The 23,282-nt window shown below is 44.4% G+C and overlaps 1 protein-coding gene across 1 annotated transcript in view; it reads right to left on the reverse strand.

Annotated features, from left to right (window-relative positions):
* Positions 1–1,568: 1,568 nt before the first annotated feature.
* The window catches only part of LOC308290783 (chemokine-like protein TAFA-2), a gene marked incomplete at both ends in the record, with an annotated part of 60,209 nt that continues 38,495 nt past the window's right edge, over positions 1,569–23,282 (reverse strand). Inside the window, 2 exons of the mRNA XM_080732692.1 lie at positions 1,569–1,711; positions 9,141–9,290. Of these exons, the coding sequence (XP_080588818.1) occupies positions 1,569–1,711; positions 9,141–9,290 (293 nt within the window). The remainder of the gene's footprint in view (positions 1,712–9,140; positions 9,291–23,282) is intronic.

The following is a 23,282-nucleotide window of genomic DNA, read 5'->3' on the forward strand; positions in this document are numbered from 1 at the left end:
CAACATAAGCTCTTTAGGTGGGGGGTATTCCTCTATTCCTATCTGTAAACTGTGGAAAGTGTTCAGGCCATTCATCAAAAATCACAGCCAGTGTGAAGCCTTTTATGCGTTAATTGTGGGCTTGCTTCAGCAAGCACACATTAGTTGTCCCCAATTTATATTAATTACGCCACTTTTTTGGGCATCCTACTACTTCCACATTCTTTGAGCTAGACATTTCATTCAAACTTGAACTTGTTCAGCTTTATGCAGTTATTATTGATTGTATTTTTCTTTTTTTTTATACTTTTTAAGATTTTTGAAAAAAAGGAAAGTGGATCCCTCTGGGAAATTAATTCTCTCTTACCATTTATATTACTGCTTGGGCTTGAGCTGAATCGAATACTTTGTACGTGTCTTCAGCTGGCCCACGCAGTTTCTGCATGAACTGCTTTTCTAGTTTCATTAATTGAGCCAATGAGCCAAGTGTGGGACGGACATACTTCTGCCCGTTTCGTATTTATTTTCGGACCAGGGTTGCTCTCTCACTCTCTCCTCTCTCTCTCCTTGGCCAGAGAAAGTTTTTTGCGGATTTTGGATTTCAAAAACACAGCAGTGTGCAAGCAGCTTGACGCAGTGGGACGCTGCGCCTCGAGTGAAGGGCACTTCCTGCCGTCCGACTTGGCTGCGTGGCCGTGCCTTCAGTCTTTTCCTCACTCCTCCATCCAGCCACGCCTGCTATCAATTATTTAGGCGCAAAACAAAAGGTCCACACCCTGCCATCAATAATGGAGGGCTGGGGGGTGGGCTGTGGGCTGTGTGGGGGTGGGGTAGGCACAGAGACGAGAGGTCAGCCTGACACACTGACAGACAGCTACAGTAGGAGCCTGTAGGGGTCCAGTCTGAATTTGTAGGGAGGACAATTATGACTGCCAAGTAGGAATATAATGTTTGCATACTGTACAAACAACACACACACACAGAGTCTTCTCTCTGCTGACATGAAGGACGCAGGGCATAGCAAGTACACAGGGACAGTACGGTCCAGTGAGTCCAGAGGGGTGAATTGTTTTGGTCGCAGGTCAAACAGCGTTGCCAATCAACGTTCTCTCTCTCCGTGACTGTGTGCGTGTCCGCATGTTATTTTCCTGGTTACTGCTGGTCTTGTTTCCTTCTGCTTCCACAGAAAATGTTTGATGTCAGATCCAAGATGGGTGAAAGAGAGAGAGAGGGAGATAGAGAGAGAGAGAGCACTGTGGGATGGAAGTGGGTCATGCTGAAGTTGGTCTGAAAATGTTTGTGTGCAGAAACATGGCAAATATCATGTCTGTGCGTGCGTGCGTGCGTGCGTGCGTGCGTGCGTGCATACAGTATAGCGTCATTGTCGGGTGGAAACCTTGTATGTCAAAAAACGTTTGTTTTGTATTTATCATTTTAAAAATGATTTAAACTTTTGTGCGATGGCCTTGTGTGATGAAGCAGTCCTTTAACTTTGCGAAAATATTTACAAATTTGAAACTTGGAGATACAAGGTTTCTGCCCGACAGTGATGATAGGCAGATCCAAGCATATCCAGGTGTGAACGTCTCTCAGGAGGATGCACCCACCTTGGTGGTCTTCACTTTGTTGCCCGTGCTGCAGCTCCAGCCAGTGAGGTCTGGTAGAACCTTGCACTCCTCTCCATCCATACAGGGCTGCATCTGACACCACCACTTCTGGGCCACGATGGAGGCTGCATGGAGACATACAGTACATTAGACTTTTTACTCCTCTACATTTATTTTTGTTTCTAGTTAATTATAGAGCATAGCAGTGTGCTTGGTTGGTGCCAATAGAAAATCTCCCATTCATTTTTATTTATAACAATTATTTTAAGCCTAAAACCAAGCCATCCAGGATGTCACTGAATCATGACCATAAAACCTTTGATCCTGTGAAAAAGAATATTTTAATATTCAATTATTTGATATACTACATTTAAGAAATACCCATTGTTTAGCGATTTTCTAAATTGTCTTTTCACAGAATCAAAGGTTTCATGGTCATGTTTCACTGACATCCTGGATGTTAATATTGTTATAAATATTTTTGTAAAAGTCTATGGGGAAAGTGAATGGGAGATTTTTTTGTTGGCACCACAGTAAACCACGGCCACTGCTATGCGATGTTGATTATTATTACAAAACATACATGAACCACATCAGCCCTATATACATTTCGGCCATTTGAAAACAGTCGATCTATAAGCTCACAATGCGTCACGATGCGACGCATTGTGAGCTTGTAGATCTGCTATTTTCATGGACGCATGGACAGACAGACAGAGAGGGAGATGGAGGGGAGAGCGAGATAGGTTCAGAGAGAGATTGAGATAAATGCGTCTGTCTGTGTGCGCATGCATGCATGGCTAATCTCACAAATTACTGGACCAATCTGCAAATGTTTCGCGCATCGTCGCTCTCGAACATGGAACCTCTTATCTCCATATTTTAACTTTTTGTGTTTTTTTTTTTTTTTTTTTGTAAATGAATGCCTCAGCAAGCTCGAAACATATGGAGACGTGTTGAGATTGTCGATCAGCGACTTTTGATACTTTTGAATTTAAATCCTGATCAGTCCCAGTGCTTCCTATAGATGACATAGGCAGCTGCCAACTTAACTAATCATCATTTTCAGATATCCTGAATAGTTACATTTCTGCGATCGGTTTTCTACTGGTTCTCAACCTTTGTACTCGATGTTAACACTTTTACTGCGGAACGAGCGCTTGTTCTTTGTTTCACGCGTCCGCCGCGCCATAACGAGCGTTCGTTCTTTTACCTGTCTGAGCACTGTAAAGCAGATGAGGGGTGGCGCGGGTGTGTACAGTAGCAGCAGCTCCCGTAACGTTAGTCTCAAATCTGAAGCGCACAGAAACAACAATGGCGACGGGATCACTTCTTTGGTGGTTTTCTCAGCCTGGATCTACTTTCTCTATTTCTATGTCTGAAAACTGTTGCAAACTGAGGTGGGAGGAGGAGCCTCTCGCTTTGTAATGGCGGCCCCCATACTGTTGTGTTTTTTTTTTTTTTCACTGCTCCGTGAGCGATGCAGCCTTCTTTTACACAAGACTGCGATAGGAAATAATGGATGGTTATTTTTCTATAAAATCGCAAAGGTAAGCTACTTTGATGGCTGTGAGAAGACTGTAAACAACCTAAATCGCAGTAAAAGAGGTAAAATACAGGTGCCTAGACCTACCCCAACCTATTCAGCTATGCACATTTAACCACAGGAGGCCAATTTATTCCTTGAATTCATGGAGGTTTTTTTTGTTTGTTGTTGCATTCCTAAGCCAATAATTTCATCGGCCAAATTTAGCTACTAGTCTGTGAAATTCCCATGCAAATTGCGCTAGCATAGCGACTTAGTTGAAACAGCGCTGCTGCTGCAGAGACTCCTTCAGTCCGTCTAATCAGCTGCACAACTAATGATATTTCTAATGTGATTAATCCGTTCTCAAATCTTCAATTAACGGCTAGGTGTGCCGTCACGCTCATTTCAGCACGGCTGGAGAGCCTATTTCAACCAATTACTTGATCAGAAGAACTACAGTACCTGAAGTGTAATATAAATATTTCACTCCGCTTCTGTCTTTTTTCTTCCTTTTTGGGAGACTCCTCTGCATGCATACCACCAGAGGGGAGAACGACTGTACTACCTGTAGCTAGCGCTAATTTGCACGGTTCATTAAACCCAAGGTCGACTGGGATGACCCAAGGATAATTGGGTCAATTAACCTCATTGGAACGTGCACCCTGATCCTAGTCTGCAAGCCAGACAGGCTACTGTCTGGGAAGTTCTCCTACTGGGCAGTGCAAGGTGGTGGAGCTACAGTAGGTGAAGTCCATTACAACCCAGCTAGCACCATTATTGATTTGATTAACTAACTTTCATTGAGGTGAAGCCGTAAAAGGCTTTCTGTGATTGAATTGACTAAGTCCTTGGCTCAGCAAGGGGAATTTATAAAGCTGAAGGCTAAATTAAAAGACTGCAGTATAACGCTGAAATACCGTATTACGGAGTCTTACAACATATGCCCAGAATTAGTCAAGGAGATTGTATGGTGTAAAAAGAAAATGTTTTTCTCTTTTTTTTTCTTCTTCAGTACAGCAAAATGTGGTCCCTATTCTGAATGTTTGGCAGTAATGTACTGTATTTCAATGGACTTTTTTTTCATGTGTGCGTGTGCGTCACAGTGCGTGTGCGTGCGTGCGTGCGTGTGTGCGTGCGTGCGTGCGTGTGTGTGTGTGTGTGCGTGGGAGGGGGGGGTGGGTTGGGGTCTTGAGATAGACACACAATTTGTGTTGGCGTCTGAAGAGTGGCTTCGCCTAGGGAGCCATATGAGCTAGAAGATTCCCTGCAATATGTGAATGACAGTTATGTTTAGGTATTTTCTATGCTCTCCATAACCCCTCACAGACTTATCTACTGTATGATGCATGCACAGGTCTACGTGCACCCGCTCCAAAGACACATATTCACACACACACACACACACACACACACACACACACACACACACACACACACACACACACACACACACACACACACACACACACACAAACAGACTGACTGAAGCACATACACGCGCATGTGCGTGCACACGAGAGACAGCTCATAAACACGTTGCGATTATAAATTCAGCGTTTACCCTGCTGACTTTGTGGTTGTAAATAGAACGTTTGTCCCTAATTCCATTCCAGAGAGAGAGAGAGAGAGAGAGAGAGAGAGAGAGAGAGAGAGAGAGAGAGAGAGACGCACACAGCTGTTTCTAACCCATGTATCTAGCACTGTGAACAACAAATCATCTCTGAAGTGGATTGTTAACAAGCATCACAAAGTCATTCACAGAAGAAGCAAGAGCACAAAATCATAGAAATCAAAAACATGCATGACAATCAAAAGGTAAATAGAAAAGTGCAGTAAACCATGGCAATATTAAAGGAGGTGGTTTTGTGTTGGTACTGATGTGGTATTCACAGATCATCACTGACGGGCAGAAACCTCGTACGAAATGTGTACGTTTTTTGGTAAAGCAAAGCCCTGCTTCATCATACAAGACCATCACCCAAAACTAGTGAAAACAGCCGATCTACAAGCACACAACGCCTCGCATCGCTCCAGAGGCTGTTTTCACTAGTTTAGTTAATTTTTTAGATGATAAATACAAAACGAACAGTTTTGGACAAACAAGGTTTCCACCCGACAACGACAAGATGCATGGTGGTGCTGTGGATGTGAGGCTCCATGAATGTGCTGTTCATGATGAATTGAGGGATTATTTTTTATCCAGAGAAGACCGTTGAGAACAAGCACTCTTTTTCAAGCACGCCCTGATAACAACATGATTACAACATGGAGACCCCTGGTACCCATATATTGACATCCATCTACTGTATATGGAGATATGCTGTGAGAGCCCAACAGGTCCGATATACTGTATATCACTGGCCAGATGGCAAAGACATGGTGCGACCTCGCCCAGGTCACTTGTCACCCTGAGGCGTCTTACTAGTGTAATGCATCCTCAAGTAGCGCCGTGAATGTCTCTATGGAGACCTGGACGGACGGACGGACGGACGGACGGACGGACAGAGGGACATACGGACGTTAATGCAGAGGCTAGTCAGTAGTCTGCCCACATCATAAGTAACACACATTATACAGCAGATGATCAAAATGGAATAGATTATAAAGACATTATTGTACACATGGAAATGTTCCATATGTCCTCACTGTTGCATATCCAAGAAAACAACCAACCATATAATGACCACAAAAAATGCGAGCAGACTGAGTTTTGGTACCAGTCCAGGGCTGTGATGGGAGCATTCGTCGCTTTGGAATTGACGCCGCCGCTGTAAAATGTAGCTCTTTTATATGCAAACGGCAAAATAGAGCCGAGTCTATAAACAAACCCAGCTCCAGCGATTCATCATCAACAGTTCAGCTCCAGAGTGACTTGTCATCACACGTTGCTAGGTTTGTGTTGTCAATGTTCCTGTTTATCGTTTTTTAAATGAACTTATCTAAATGCATCGAGAAAAAAAAAGTCTTGATCTACATTTTTGGTCTGTTTTATCCGACAGGCAGAGAGATATCACTAGACTTGGCAACCAGGAGGACACAGGTATAGGGTGGGAGAGAGTGAACAGATTTCCATCGTCTCATTCTGTTCCATCCATTTCTGTTCTGTGACTACACTTTAGCTGTCAGTCTGTGAACATTCTGTTCAGCACTAGCGGGGGAAACTGGGCATCTGTAACTCCACTGTCTCTGCTCCTGCTCTACTGCAGTGGTTCTCAACCTGTGGATCCGGTGATTTTGGGGAGTGTGACAGTGAAGTGACAATTTAAGGACTTAATACCTTTTTGAACCAAAGAAATGTAATGGAAAAAAATAAATGAAGATCAGAACTGTATCAAAAATAATCAACAAACCATATAAAAATCTAATTGCGACCGTCAGGTCGCAGTTTAGTATCAAAACCTCCACCGGCCGTCCGTCCGTCCGTCCGTCCGTCCGTCCGTCCGTCCGTCCGTCCGTCGGTCACACGTCACACCTTTGCCCTGCTCATATCTCCGCATCAGTATGACATCACACTGCTGACATCAGTATGACATCACACCGTACACAAATGACCCTTATATAAGACCGGCATTATCTACCGACAGATTAGTAACAAGATGTCAAAATCGTCTAGGAAGGATGGTGTGAGTCATGCTGGCACCCTTCGCGGCAGGAGGAAGCTGGTGCAATCGACCCCTTGGCTTGTCGGGACCCCTGCCTACTAACGGGGTGGCAGGCTATCACCTCAGACTAGAACCCGTATGGGGTGGCCGACACCAGCCCATTGACAAGAGAGAGGCCTTGATGTCCCTTTACTCTTTGATGGGGTGGCCAGTTGACTAAGAGTTTCCGTTCGGGCCTTCTCGATATTGTACAGATTTCCACGGGAAATCTGGGGGTGGCTGTTACAAAGACCCTCACTCACCTTCACGTCATGTGGCTAGTCGTTAGGTAGCCATAGTTACACGTTGAAGGTTGAATCTCCAGATATGGAGATAACCAACACATCCCTCCATATATGGAGATAACCGACGAATCTCACTAAGTCTGACCTCACAAGCCCCATATTTGGACACGAACAACATATAACTCCATATATAGAGACATAGCTGCTGACATCAGTATGACATCACACTGCTGACATCAGTATGACATCACACCGTACACAAATGACCCTTATATAAGACCGGCATTATCTACCGACAGGTTGGTCGCTTATCTCCCGATTAGGGAGTCTTACTGGTAATATAAGAAAGAGACAAAACTTTGGAAAATAGCCAATCTACAAGCTCACTATATATGCCTCAGGTCTGCTATTTTTCACAATAGTATCTGTGGAACCGAGCCAAACAAAATGTAATGCCAGTGCTTGTCAGTGTAGGGGGTCCCCAGTTCAAATAAGATCATTTTGGGGTGTCGCGGCCTGTTGGGTTCGGGTCTTGGTCGGGTCCCATTCTATTACCACAGGTCCTGCTTATTATTAAGTGTAATATGCGATACGACCTGTGATCAGTGCTGATCGGGAGAGAAAGAAACACATAAAGCTGCGTGATGATCAGGCTGACCTACAGTAGGATCAGATTATACCAGTGTGAAATAAGGAAGAAGAAAGTTGAGCAGCACACTAGCCAGTTTGTCAGGGCAGAGGAAAGGTGCACGTTTTGATTAAAGGAGCTATAGTCAACTTTTTCATTGTAGGGCCGACACTTTGTTTACATCCTAGTCTATAGACTAGAATGTAAACAAAGTGTCGGTCTGACAATGGCCAAAATGATTATTTTATCATTATTGTACGCTTTTTGTGGTCATTTTTGAATAGAAACACATGTATGAAGCGTATTTCTTTATAAAATATTTTCTAAACATTATTTTTATTTTAGCATCCGTTTTTCAAGAAAAAGTTGACTATAGCTCCTTTAACTGTTATAAGGTCCGGGTGGAAACCTCAGAAACTGTAACATTTCAGGGTTCCAATTCAAAAATAGCAAACGTAGGCTTGTCCACAAGCTTGTTGATCTGCTACTTTTGATGCTTTTGTGTGACGCTGTAGTATGCTCATACCTTCATTTACAAAGAGTTAGAATATGAGATATGTTTCTGCCCGGCAACAACGACATTCTTTTTTTTTTTTAAATGAATGAGTCATTTTCAAAGCAAATGTGCATATAAAATCCACAATAAAAGGTTCTCTTTGTGAATGAATTCCCATTTCCATTTGAAGAGCCATAGGTATAGTGCACCGCCTACGTGATAGACCACTTCATCACCACGGGAATGAAGTGCAGACTAATATGAACAATGTAGGCTACATGAAACTATTGTTTCAATTATCCATTTAACATGCAGTTTAATTACATTAAACTGCATGTACAATTTTGAGAGGAGAGGATCACTTATTGTAGGCTGCTAGATTCCATTATGGAGAGGCCTCACTGTCATCTCTAATGCAGCTCTAAAGCCTAAGTTCAATAAGGAAGATCAACTCGATTTCTCCTTTATTGAAATAACCATGGTAACATGCACCGGGTTGTAATAATATCTCAGAATCAATCAGCTCTCAGAACAAATTTGGAGGGTCCATTAGGGCAGTGGTTTATTATTATTAATATTTTGGGAGGTCCCCAGATGATTATCTCAATGTGCAACATCTCACTCAACAGTAAACAAACCAACATATAGTGTAAGACTATACAGGGTATTTCTTAAGTCACAATTTAAGGACTTTTAAAAGCTTTTTATAATACTAAATTGGCCAAATTGTGAAATATTATGTAAGAAATAGGTACAAATTGTGAAAATAGTCTATCTCACAGCTCACAGCTTGCAGTTTGGCTGTTTTCACAATATTTATCTGTGGAACCGAGTCAAACTAAATGTAATGCCTCCAATTTCTAGTGCCTGTCAGGGTGGGGGGGTCCTCAGTTCAAATATAATTATTTTGGGGGGGGGGTTGTGGCCTGGGAACCCTTGCATTAGTGTTTCGGTCCGTCATAAAAACATTGAAATGAATACACATCAAATAGATCCACACAGTGCAACATACATACCATCGACACAGGAGGGCATGGCTCTGGTGGTCCCGGCGACCTGTCCAGGGAAGCAGGAACATTTGACAGTCTGAGATCTCTCCTCGATCTTGTTCTTGTTGCAGCAGCGGTGGGCGGCGATCACCTCACACGTCCCAGCCTTCACATGCACTGCTCAGCCACAGACACAGAGAGAGAGAGAGCAAAGCAGACAGTTACCTTCTGTAGAGCATGAATGCTTGTGTCATAAAGTAGCCTTGAGACACGATCAATACAAGGTTGTTCCATTTATGTAATAAAGGATGAAAGAAAGCGTTATTCAGAGTTATGTTCAAACTAACAAAGACAGTAGACACACACAGACACACAATTTTCTCGTGGGGTCTTGCATTTTGGAGCAATATCTGTACACAAACACACACACACGCGCACGCACGCACGCATGCACGGCATTGCACGCACGCAGCAGTGAGTCAGCCTACATTGCGGAAACAAAAGATCATCGACTCTAAGTGGGCGGCAGTGTCAAGGTGTCCTTGAGCAAGACACTTAACCCCTGAATCCTGCATAAATCCGTAAAATCCTCAGTGTGAATTAAAATCCCAGTGTGAACCAAATGGACCCTCATTTGGCTCACTTTGTACACTCTACACGCTCACTTTGAGACCTTTAAGGATCCATTCGGTTTCCGTTCCATTTGTCTCACTGTCAGAGTTATAAATGGATAAATGAACACTGAGGATTTTGCTGTGTGCGAGCGTGGTCTGTGTGCCTGCATGCGTGAATGGGTGAATTTGATGCAAACTTCGCAAAGTGCTTTAGATAAAGGCGCTGTAACAATGCACACCATTTACCGCCTACGTTTGAAAACATGTGACGTCGGAAACCTTTCTTACCAGCCTTTCATCAGACAGCAATGTGTGAACGTCAAGGACAAACAATAAAGTTTGTCAAGAGCGCGTATTCACCCGTAACGGTGGGTGAAAGCACGGTGGAACGTGACGACAGACACTTCCGTTCCGTGTGTGCTGTGGAGGTGTCCTTGTCATTGTGCAGCGAGTATGTGTGCCTATCCCTTGACTCTGAAAGTCAAAGCTTACCAGTGTGTGCTTTGGACGTTTTCTCTTTTTTTTTTGCACAGTTGGTGGAAGCCAGACATTTCCATTACAAAAGAGCCCAACCACAATACAACAAAAGGTGCACACTGCATGCCAATGAAAAGCTAAAACACCAAACAATGACTTGCTCTGCGCAACAGACTATTTAAAAAATGAGGCGAGCAGCGACCGGAAAGACCTTGCATGAATACGTTTAACAACCTAACAGAGATTTGAAAAGTTCTTAATTTGCTCCTTTTAATGACAAAGAGACAATGCAACAGGCCGTGAAAGCCCCGTCCAATTAATATCTCAATGACGGGCACATTGCTATCTGTCACTCCCACACACTCTCACACACACGCTCGCGCACGCACGCACGCACGCACGCACGCACGCACGCACGCACGCACGCACGGTCATAAAAATATGATTTATTTAAAACATTTGGTCATGTGGCTCAACTTTCCCCAGGTTAGGAGTATCTTGCCCCATTCTCCCCTATATATTTTTTCAAATAAGCTTGAGAGAGCCCCAGCTGATACGCAGCTCAGGAAAACCAACACACAGTAAGTAAACACCTTAACCCACAACCCTCCATGGTCTCATGCACACATACGCGCACGCACGCACACACACACACAAACACACACACACACACGCACACGCGCACACACACACACACACACACACACACACACACACACACACACACACACACACACACACACACACACACACACACACACACAGAGGCTCAGCACCTGCAGTAGTAATTGACTCAGCATTAGTAAGATCAGCGGAGCGCTGAACTGAGCCTGGAGGATGGAAGCGGGGGTGGGGGGGTGAGGAGGGAGGGGGAGGGGGGGGGGGGGGTATTACATTTTACCGCAGGAATGTAAATGTTCAGGCAGAGGATTGATTACATATATTAATGTTAATAGATGACAGTGCGGGGGCTTTGGGTGAGAACACGCTGAAAAATACAGGCCGTGATTGGAGCTCTATAGTGCCGCGCCAGAGGATGGCTGAGTAATGGTTATTGCTGTTGTGTTGTGTGTGTTTGTCTGAGGTGTGTGTGTGTGTGTGTGTGTGTGTGTGTGTGTGTGTGTGTGTGTGTGTGTGTGTGTGTGTGTGTGTGTGTGTGTGTGTGTGTGTGTGTGTGTGTGTGTGATGTGTGTGTCTATATGCACTGCTGTATGCCTGTGTGTGTGAACTCATAAGGTCACCATTCCAATCACCAAGTGTTAAATCCCATCGAGGTGATGAGCTCTTCAAAGACATAAGTTCTTGTGGCTACACAACAATGACGAACACACTACTGCTCGTCATGTCTGTTTGAACACTGTTGCATCACTGAGTTTGGTCAGTAAAACCTTGTTTGACTGGATATTGTTCCACAATCACGGTGTGGAATTTTGAGTACCACTGTTCACCTTTCTAGCAGTAATACTCCAACCAAAAACATGTACAGTACGTGTGGAGGTCAACAAGGCAGTACCTTTTTTCCCATGTTCCCTTCGGCAGTTGAAGTCGGACGGACACCTCCCTACACCAGTGGTTTTCAACCCTAGCAAGGTCCATTATTTATTCAGCATTTGAGCCACGGACCACCATTTGAGGAGATTTAGCCTCTCAGACCCCAAAACGTGGAATATTTTGTTATCGTTGGATACGATTTTGTCCTCAATTCCATGCTGTGTTGATGTGGTGCTATAGGAGAGATAACAGACAAACATTGATCAAAACAACAATGCCACAGGTGGTCCCCGGACCACTGGTTGAAAACCACTGCCCTAGACGAACAACTCCCTAGAGCAGGGGTGGGCAACTTTGATGATGGCGAGGGCCACTATATTTCCACCTTCACTCCAGAGGGCCACATTGCATATTGCTACGTCCTACTTTGTCATTCTAGTATCTCATGCAAAAGAAGCAAAAATAGACACTCTACAAGCTCAAAACGCATTGCGCTGCGATGCGTTTTGAGCTTGTAGATCGGCTATTTTTGCTTCTTTTGAAATGGAATCCTGAATGATTCTATTTGTTATTTTTTAATTGGAATCCTGAAATGTAACATTTTGATTTAATTTCAAACGCATTTGTTATATACTCATGTTAACTTTATGAACCTAAATATAAAAACAATGGACATAAAAAAATAAATTGTAATACTACTATACTAGTCATTAAGCTACTAATATAGACTGACGGAATTAAAGCAGATCATGGTTGTAATTGTAACAGCTGAAATCAATAAAATATCAGTATTCTGGTATTAACCTGAGGGCCGCATTAAGTGAAGGTGGGGGCCACATGTGGCCCCCGGGCCGCCAGTTGCCCATGTATGCCCTAGAGCCTAGACGAACATTGTCTGTGATTGGTCCGAAGCTCAATGAGCTCGTAATTCATTGTTGCCGTCGGTCAGAAACCTCTTTTCTCCATATCCTGACCTTTTGTGATGTTCCATACGTTAACGCGTACGTTACGTTGACTTGATCGCACTTGACTACAGCATCGCACGAAAGCATCAAAAGTAGAAGATCGACAAGCTCCAAATGCAGCACGAAGTAATGCGTTTGGATCTTAGATCTGCTATGTTTTTATTTGCAGTGGTGGAAAAAGTACTCAAATTTTTAACTTAATAAAATTATCAATACTGCAATGTAGAAATACTCTGTTACAAATAAAAGTCCAGAATTCAGAATGTACTTGAGTAAAAGTATGAAAGTATTGGCATCAAAATGTTCTTAAAGTACCAAAAGTAAAAGTACAAAATGTTTGAAAATAGCAGATATACAAGCTCACAACGCGTCGCATGGCGATGCGTTGTGAGCTTGTAGATCTGCTTTTCAAATAGCCAAGGTATAAAATATGGCTAAAGTGTTTAATGTATGTTTTACAATATTATAATTTATATCTGCAAAGTAACTTGTAACTTAAGTTTTCAAATAAATGTAGTAGAGTAACAGTACAATATTTGGATCCCAGATGTAGTGGAGTAGAAGTAAAAGTTTTGGAAATTGGACATACTCAAGTAAAGTACAAATACCTCAAAATTGTACTTAAGTACAGTACTTAACTCTTTGCGTGCCAGCGCCCTCTAGGGGCCAAAGAATGCCAGCGCATCTCTCATAGGCGAGCGCTTTAGCTTCCAGGACTTCAGCTTCCAGGACCTGACGTGCTCACGTTGATGCACGGCATGGAAATGTCCCGGATGAAGATGCTAACAGAATGGCTATTCCCATTTTGTCATCTAAAAGATCATTTTTGGGCGATTTCGCCGTAAATAAACCTCGCGCCGCTTTCCTAAAACACAAAAAAGAGATATAAGCCTTTAAAGATGCGGTCTTTCATTGGATTAGGCGGAGATTGGCGATTGCGTTCGCAAATTACGGCCGGCCGGGACGTTGTTAGCTTTCGGCTAGTAGCTACAAAAATCAAGCCAGGCTTCAGAAGGCCTCTTATCATTTTATTCATTTAATTAAATAAAGCCGAACTACTTCGGGATCGGCACACTCGTGTACTCATCGGAAGCGGCGCCGAACATCGGGTGAACATTGGGGAGCTCAAAAATGTATTTTAAACCATTTTTAATGGAATATATCGTCGGACAGAGTAGAACGGCTAGCTGGCTAGCGGCTAGCGAGCCAGGACCACCCACGACTCTACAAGCAGCTCGGGGTAAGTGAATTAATAAAAAAAAGATTGTATTGGATTGAAATAAAGCCGAACTAGTTTGGGATCGGCACCAGATGAGTTAAGTAAATGTACTTAGTTACTTTACACCACTGTTTATTTGAATCCTGAAAAGTAAGAGTTCTGGACATACAGTATGAGGTTTCCACCTGACAGAGACGTCGTTATATTGTTTTATATCAGCAATCTGACAGCAACGTATATTCGTATAACCACGGACAGTTTTGAAGAAGGGTTGTCTGAGGATAATCCCTCTCGGAACAACGACAAGCACAAACAGATGTCAATTAATTAATGGAGTCCACTGTGTCGGTCGCCTGAGATGGTGAAATCCCCGAGACAAATTATGTCAAAAGCACGAGGACGCAAACAAACAGCGAATATCCGTGGCAAAAAGCACTCCCGCTATGCTTCGGTGGCTCACCTCCAGCGAGCGGGTGTTGCTAAGCAGATTACAGACTGAGTGGCAGGGTCGGCCTCGCATTCAGAACTAAGAGCAGAAACATTAGGAAGTATAAAATGATTCTCAGTTTAGGAACTTTGTTCGGCGCCTGCCAAGCCCTGCCGACCGTACACAAAACAAAGTTCATGTTCTTTCCGGAGTTGACCCAAAGCTTATGAGCCTCGGAGGATTATTTTGTCTATTGCACCATTTTGTATTGCATAGCGTGCTGTGCTTGTGAAAATGGACTGAATTAGAGATATTGATTTCAGAAGCTAGAAGATGAAAACATTGGCACCGTATATCCTTGTTATACCAACACAATGCAGCCTGCTGCGGGGCTAACAATAACACCATTGATCTGAACTCGTCGTTGTTGGGTGGAAACCTTGTATGTACCTTCCCATTTTTTTTTTATTCTAAAAACGATTTAAAATAGTGAAAATAGCCGTTCTACGAGCACAAAACGCCTCGCATTGCGAGGCGTTGAGTGCTTGTATATCTGCTATTTTCAATAGTTTAGTGCGACAGCCTTGCATGGTGTAGCAGGGCTTTACTTCACGAAAAAACGTTGAAATGTAAGACTTGGAGATACAAGGTTTCTGCCCGACAGCGATGATATGTTCCGTCTCTCTACAGGCCCGGTGATGATAGCAGCAATAGAGGTGGATTTGTGCACAATTAATGTACTGGATTGGATATCTGTCTTTGTGTGTATCGTTTGTGATATTAGTTAGTAATAGTTACATGGCATTTGCTATTGTGTGTGTGTGTGTGTGTGTGTTAATGCATTGGTTCTCAAATTGTGGCCCGGGGACCACCAGGGGTCCTCAGAAAAGTAGCTTACATAACATCACAATCACTTTAACCACGTTATTCATTTACTGTATATGTTGGCTATTCAAAAATAGCAGATCTATAAGCGAATACATCTGCAAAGGAGCTCTCTCAAACATTTTTGGAATAATTTTGCGTCTGTTTTTTAACACAAATCTTCTCCTCTGGGGGTCCCTCCCTGGCACAAAACATTTTCAGACGGGGACCCCACGGCCAAACACATATCAATTAGGTCCTCGACAAAAAAGTTTGAGAAGAACCACTGCATTAATGTGCTGGTTGAGTGCTTTTCTAAAGGCTCTCTAAACTTTAACTTTCATGGTGCGACGGCGTATAAATGTAGCATTAGCCAGTCTCTCTGTGTTGCCGCCATGGTAATGCTGTCATTACCAAGCTGGCGGGTAGTGGATCACACTGGGGGGGCACAGGCTCCAATAAGCTCTGATGAATGCTCAGCTAAATTAGACCGCACATGGTGCATCCCGTATGCAGCAAGAAACAGGCACACGCACGCGCACGCACGCACACACACACACACACACACACACACACACACACACACACACACACACACACACACACACACACACACACACACACACACACACACACACACACACACATACACACACACACACACACACACACGCGCACACACATCATGCATACACACACGCACGCACGCAGGCGAGCACACTCATACACTTCAAATTAAGCACAGCGCCTGTATGCAGTATGTACAGTACACACTCTGAGTGCTAAACGCTAGGACGGTGCTTGGGTGCTCACTGCTCAGTGCTCAGTGCTCCACACACACACACACACACACACCTGCTCGCGTGCACATGCACGTGTGCCTGCGCGTGTGTATGTGCGCGTGTGTCCACACATTTTGTAAGAGTAATGGCGCTCAACTGCACTAAAAAAATCCCTGGGTTCCCTCCTACTGGGTGAGTAGGCCTCCTCACTCCACAGCAAAGTCATAAACGACAAAACACTCCTCCTCCCCGCGCCTCCCTCCCTCCCACCTCCCGCTATTTCACAAATGGCCTCCTTTCCCCTTCTCCATCTCCTTTTCTGCCTCACTTTTATTTCACACTTATCCATTTTTCTCTCTTCTCTGCTTCCACTCCAATCTGTCTCACCCGATATACGACGGCAATTTCTTAAATGACACCTCCTTTTCTCCGTCTTTTACGAGCCTCGTCTATGTGCCGTCGCATGACTGTGTCGCGCGAGGGCAAACATTCAACCCCCAGCCCAGACTGTAGAGTATAGCGCAATGGTTCTCAATGGAAAATATAGCAGATCTACATGCTCACAACGCCTCGCACTGCGAGGCGTTGTGAGCATGTAGATCCACTGGCGTATAGCGGTCCGTCCATGCACACTGGGCGCGGAGAGTATATCGTGACATTGCGTTGCGGGTTTGTGTCTCGTTGCGGACGACCTTCACTGCATGTCTCTCCGCCATGTAACAGCCGCATGCTGAAACAATGCCCAAATTTGGAGATGACTGACATCACTGATACGTCTGGGTTCTCCAACATTACTTCTGAGACTCCTACTGTACATTCCATCCCTCATATACTGTATATCCATCTGACCTACAAGCTTACGTCGCGTCATGAGCTCGGTAGGTCGGATCATTTCCGCAGAGCGGCACTATTGTGCGACAAATAGTATGAACCGGGTGCTTTGCCCTCTTCAGAGTGCAATCCCTGTTCCCCCCCAGTCCTCTCCTCTCGCCCCCTCCCGTCCCCCTGCTCTTAGTGTAAGTGAGACCAGCAGGGGTGATGGACCATTATCCTCAATCACCGGCTCGGAAATCAGACAAATTTCACACACTCTGGCTTGCACTCCAGCCACCGTCTCTCTCTCTCTCTCTCTCTCTCTCTCTCTGTGTGCCCATGCTCGCACGCCCTCCTCTGTGGCACGAGGGCCTGGTTCCTGGCCACTCTGAACACAGCGGAGGCTGTTAACCCCGTTCACTGAAAATGACAGGAAATGACAGATGGACGGTCTGCACTGGCACTGAGAACCAGCAAGGTGCCCACATTTGACGGTGTGTGTGTGTGCGTGCACGCGCGCGTCCTCGTTCGCACCAGGGGAAACGGGAAGTGGCTTCATCCAGTTTTAGCAGGGCACATCATTCACACAACATCACCGCTGAGGGGCACACATGCACGCACACACACGCACGCACACGCACGCATGCACGCGGCCACGCACGCACACACGCACGCACACACACACACACACACACACACACACACACACACACACACACACATACACACACACGCACGCACGCATGCACGCACGCACGCACACACACGTGTCTAAGAAAGGCGAGAGAAACTTGACCCAAAACCAGATGACAGATTCACACACAGATACTGTATGCATTTGTCTGGTCCCCAGCAGACAGAGGAAGTCAGGAGAGACGGAGGATATTGGGTATCCACATGTCGCTGCTGTTGGGCAGAAGCCTCTTATCTCCATGTACAAACCTTTGTTGTGTTTTTTCGTAATTCAACTTGCCACTTAATGATCACAGTGCAACTAACAGCGTCGCACAAAAGCATCAAAAGTAGCAGAGATCCACATGCAAGCTCGAAACTCGGCGCGAGACGAAATATGGTATAAGTGTACAATATAAGTCATGTATTTAGAATGAATAAATATTCAAGCATTTCCCTCGGGAGCATTGGCTTCTGCTCATATGAAGAGCACCTTTTGGCATGCATAATGAGTATTATATAGAAGGCAAGTCATCAAGTTAATTGGATCACAATTTATGCGCGTGGGTGCATGATGTGAGTGCATTAGTGTGAGAGTGTCACTACTGTATGTGAGAAAGATGCATAGTAGGCCTAGGTGCATGACGTGCGTGTGTGCATGTACAGTATGTGTTCTGATAATTATACGACATTGCCCTTTGAGATGGTACCGTTGGTTATGAGTCATAAACACACAAATACAAATGGTCTTTAAGGGTGCATCGAGAAGATTAGCATAAAGCCAAATAAGGGAGACACGTGTGCTCTTTCAATGCTCAATCCCCCTCCTCTCTTTTACCCCTCTATTCATTTTCTGTTCAACCCTCTCTTTTCAACAACACTATCGCTGCCTTTTTCCACTCCAAAGGTCCCTTTTCTGGGCATGTCACAGGCAAACAATCGGGCGAAGATTGACGACGTAAAGCTCACAATGTGTCACATTGAGACGTGTCGTGTAGTGAGCTTGCACATTGCAGAGAAGTACTGTATAGACCCCCTGACTAGAGGGACACTGCACAACAACGTATGTATGTATTAGGACAGAGGTCTTCAACAGGGGGTCCAGGACCCCTAGGGGTCCTTTGTGTGATAGAAACAGGCAGCCAAAAATAGCAGATCTACAAGCTCACAACGCCTCGCAGCAACGCCTCGCAGCAACTGCTAGTAGATCGGCTATTTTTGGCAAAGAGGTTTGGTGTAGAGGGGAAAAAGAGCAGACTAAGTACAGAGTGAAGGGTCAAGTTTATTAAGCATTGATGGTGGTTAAATATCTGAAATTGACACTGATGATTGTGCTGTCAAACGATGAAACTATTAATTATAATATAATCATATTATAATAAATAAACTCTCAATTAGGGGGTCCTTGGCCTGAAAACGTTGAAGACCGCTGTATTAGGAGCTTATCAGTTGTTATCAGCGTCATCACCAGAAGGTTACGGTGCCCTCCAGACTAGGCGCGGTTGCCGTCGGGGCTGCCGCTAGGATCAGCGGTGGCCGCGCCGCGGTGAGACACAAACACACTCGCTCAGTGAGTGAAAGCCACTCGGTATTTCACAAAGATGAACACAATCCATCTCTCACCGCCCGCGTACGCATACACAAACGAGCGGGGGATTTCATGGGACCGCGCCCGCTCGCCTCGCCGCCCCAAAACTTAGCTGCGCGGCCGAAAATGCCGCCCGCCTCTCATTGAAAATGAATTGCTAGGAGGCGGTGACCGCTTCTAGTGTGGAGGGCACCTAAGGATGCGCAGCAGGCACTTGTCTTACACACTTCACCAATTGAGTGCCCTATTAAACCACATGGACTCAGGATGGCATTCATGTTCAACAAAGTACGTTTGCTGCTCTGCCTCATGTTGGAGGGCCTCCTATGTGGAAGGGGAGATGCGTGCTCCCTTAGAGGACCAGTATTGATTTAGTCGACTAAAACTATGACGAAAAATGTTTGTCGACTGCGTTTTTTTCACTGACGAAAACTAAATAAAAACTACATAAAAAGTACGCTGTGATGACTAAAACTAAGACTAAATATATTGACAATTTCGTCAACAAAATAAAAACTAGACTAAAACGTTAGGGAGGGACTAGTGGAGAAGAGAGTCATTTTATGTTTGGTTGCTGCTGAAAATAGCAGATCTACAAGCTCACAACGCAATGTAATGCTGATTATATTTATTACAAATAATCCACCGTAACTCAATTCACGAGTTGCCCCGACTGAAATCATTATTGGAGCTTTCTCTAATGGCAACCACACACTGTATGATGTCGGCCGTCTGCGTCATCCCAGATGAAATGTCTACGTTGTATGGTTGTAGGAAGGAGCCAGTCAGTACCATGCTATAGCTGGATGTTACGTAAAAAGGAATGAGATGGAATACCTTTCTCCGTCAGTGAGTCCCAAGGTCTGTGTGCGTGCGTGCGTGCGTGCGTGCGTGCGTGCGTGCGTGCGTGCGTGCGTGCGTGCGTGTGTGTGTGTGTGTGTGTGTGCACAGCACGCGGGTATCGGCTGATCAATGGCAGCCCCCTGAGGAGTCTAACTCGAGGAGAGGAGAGAGAGGAGAGGAGAGAGCCAACCTATTGGTTTGTGTGTGTGTGTGTGTGTGTGTGTGTGTGTGTGTGTGTGTGTGTGTGTTGGGGGGGTTGAAAGAATCATGGAAGAGAGAGAGAGAGAGAAATATCAGGATGGTGGCTCAAGGACGCTGGAAAAAAGAAATACTGTGGCGTGTATCATTTCTATCAGAGCAGGTCTTTCCAATCCAGCAGGTTCATGTGCTCCCTCAGCAACCAAACAACTTGAGTGCTGTCCATTACTCATAACCCCTCCCACACACGCACACACGCACGCACGTACACACGTACACACGTACACACGCATGCACACGCCTCACCTTCTCTGACAAAATGCATCTCTCTCACTCACACACACTCAACTCTACTCTGCCACGAGCCTGTCTGACCATCCTCACTGACATGGGACCGAAGGTCGCAATACTATGAGAAATTTCGCAGCTTGTCCTTCCGTCCGGACAGGAACTGATGTCATGTGACATCACGTGACATCAACTCATCAAAGATCAAACCCTGGATATCCATACTGTGTCAGTCAGTCAGTCAGTCAGTCAGTCAGTCAGTCAGTCAGTCAGTAAGTACACATTTTTACAGTCTATGTAAAGCCCGGATCATAGTCGGGTCCGCGGTGGAAGGCTATCCACCGCGGTGTAGTCTTTTCGAGTCTTTTTGAGTCATGAAACTACAACGTTACATCAGTCCCAACACATCTCTCTGTTTTTACTATCAGACAGACAGGCTCTACACCCCGTTCACTGATTGGTCGACCTGAACCGGTCTAGACGGGGTAAAGGACTTCACCGTGGGCCGTGACTATGATGGCCTGCACTTATTTTCTGACTTGAGGTGCAAAGCTTTCCACCTCAAATTTGCGGTGGATAGCTCTCCACCGTAGACTCTGATCCGGGCTTTAGGGAACCAACCCACATAGGTGACATCACCTATGTAAAAGTCCATATATGGGTAACCCTTTTATGCCCATATATGAAGATCCCTCATGTCATCGATATATATCACTGGCCAGATGGCAAAGGCATGGCCCATATCTGTGTGGCTGGTTCAGATAGGGATCTCCATGTATGGGCATAACATATATTGTATGTACAGCATATGGATACATATTATTATTAATAAAGGATAAAATAAAATAAAAAGTCCATACGAGTATATGCTCATTCCCATAAACAAAATCCCTTTTATGCCCATATATGGAGATTTCTGATGTCATCAATCCCAGGCCCTAACTGGCCCAAGAGCCTGCTTTACTCTGATTTACACCCTACCTTCCCCAAAAATGTTAATATTAAGTCCATATATGTATATGGATATATATTAATAAAGGATAAAATAAATAAAATGTCCATGTACAGTATGGGCATTCCAAGTTGATGCCCTGTTAGGGTACCCTCTTATTCCCATATATGGAGATCCACAGGCATCAAACCCAGGCCCAAACTTGCCAAGGCCCTGCTTGGCTTTACTAATTAACATACGTTTTCTGCCCATATACGGAGATCCCTGTCCCAATGTCATCAATATCAAGGACATATCTGGTAATGCCCATATTTGTGCCCATATGTCCCATATGCCCATATGTTTTGACATAACATTGTTGACTATCATGCAGGCGTCTCCATATATGGGTAACTGGTCAGATATACATCACTGCATGGCCAGGTGGCCAAGAATTGGCGCAACCTTGCCCTTTAGGGTGAGGTTGCATGTTCCCTGAAGCGTCTTACTAGTTTTACTGTATGTTTTACCTTTATTTAACCAGGCGAATTCTCGTTTACGTAACGTACATCCTGGCAGGGAGAGGGGTCTAACAGAAAACACAATCAGGTTAAAGCAATAAAAACATAATTTACAAAAACACAGTTGACATGCACACAAATAAAATCGAAAGCAAATGTGCTCATGTTACTGCAGAGCCCATTACTAGACAACAAATAAACAGGGCTAACAGGTAAAGGGTCTAACAGTCAGACTGCCTTGACACTAGTTTTCTTTCTGCAACCATTAATAGACCGTTTGTCAGCCTTCTGATTGGTCCCTGAGACTCCCTGACTGGCCAACCAGAAAAAAACATTCACTTTTTGCTATCGGGGGTGGAGTTTGTGCAGTGGAGAATGTTGCTTCAGCCTTTCAAAAACTGTCCGCAGTGCGCGACACGGAGATCGGCCGGTACGGTGATAGCGACGGCAAGCGTCAAGCGATCTCGCTCATCATAACGAATAAGCTTCAACAAACTAGTTCACATGTACCTTATCAATGGTCTAAGAGTCACGATTGGGTACATATAATTTAAATGGGCAGAATTACGAAAAGCCAGCCTATTATGTGAGGAGAAACATTCTCTCTGTCCTCTTCCTAGTACCCAAGATGCAATGCGCTTCTCTTTCTATCTCTTATCCAGAGGATTAAACTAATTAAAACATTTATTTTTCGGGGGAAAACTACTGTTTTGCTATGTAATTACTGTACCTTTTTCTTCCCTTTTTATTAATATCACGTAGATGTGTTTTTTGTGGTACTTTATATAGCTGTAATGAGGCTATGAAGGGAAAAAAAATCGCATCCACTACCACTATAAAAGAATCTGCAAAGAGGATTCTGTCCCACTGGGATTAAACAAATTAAAACATATATTTTCGGGTAAATCCCCTGTTTTGCAATGTAACTACTGTACCTTTGTCTTCCCTTTTTATTAATATCACCTAGGTGTTTTTCCTTTGGTACTTTATATAGCTGTAATGAGGCTATGAAGGGAAAAAAGAATCCCATCCACTTCCACTATAAAAACAATCTGCCCAGGGTTAATGTCCCATCATAGTAACAGGGCAGAATGGGGCGGGATTTGCAAAAGGGTTTATCACTTTAAAACTGGTCTCTCTATTTAGGACAGATGTACAAGCACAGAACACATCGCGATGTGACACATTGTGAGCTTGTAGATCTGCTATTTTTGATAAATTGTCTTAAGCGGTCACTTTTGTTTTTCTTTCTTTTATGCCACCCTCCTTTTTTATGAAATAACGACTTTGCTGATGGTCCTGAAGCGTACGAGTAGTACCTGGATCTCCATCACTGATTCCTCTGCAGTTTCATAGAGGAAATTACCCCCCCCCCCACCACCACCACCACCACCACCACCACCACCACCCAAATAAAAGAGAAAGAGAAAATTGGGCCAGGAAATTAGCTCATGCGACAGGACAGGCATGATGATG

The sequence above is a fragment of the Nannobrachium achirus genome (assembly GCF_963921795.1).
Source record: "Nannobrachium achirus genome assembly, chromosome: 9".
In the NCBI taxonomy this organism is placed as follows: domain Eukaryota; kingdom Metazoa; phylum Chordata; class Actinopteri; order Myctophiformes; family Myctophidae; genus Nannobrachium; species Nannobrachium achirus.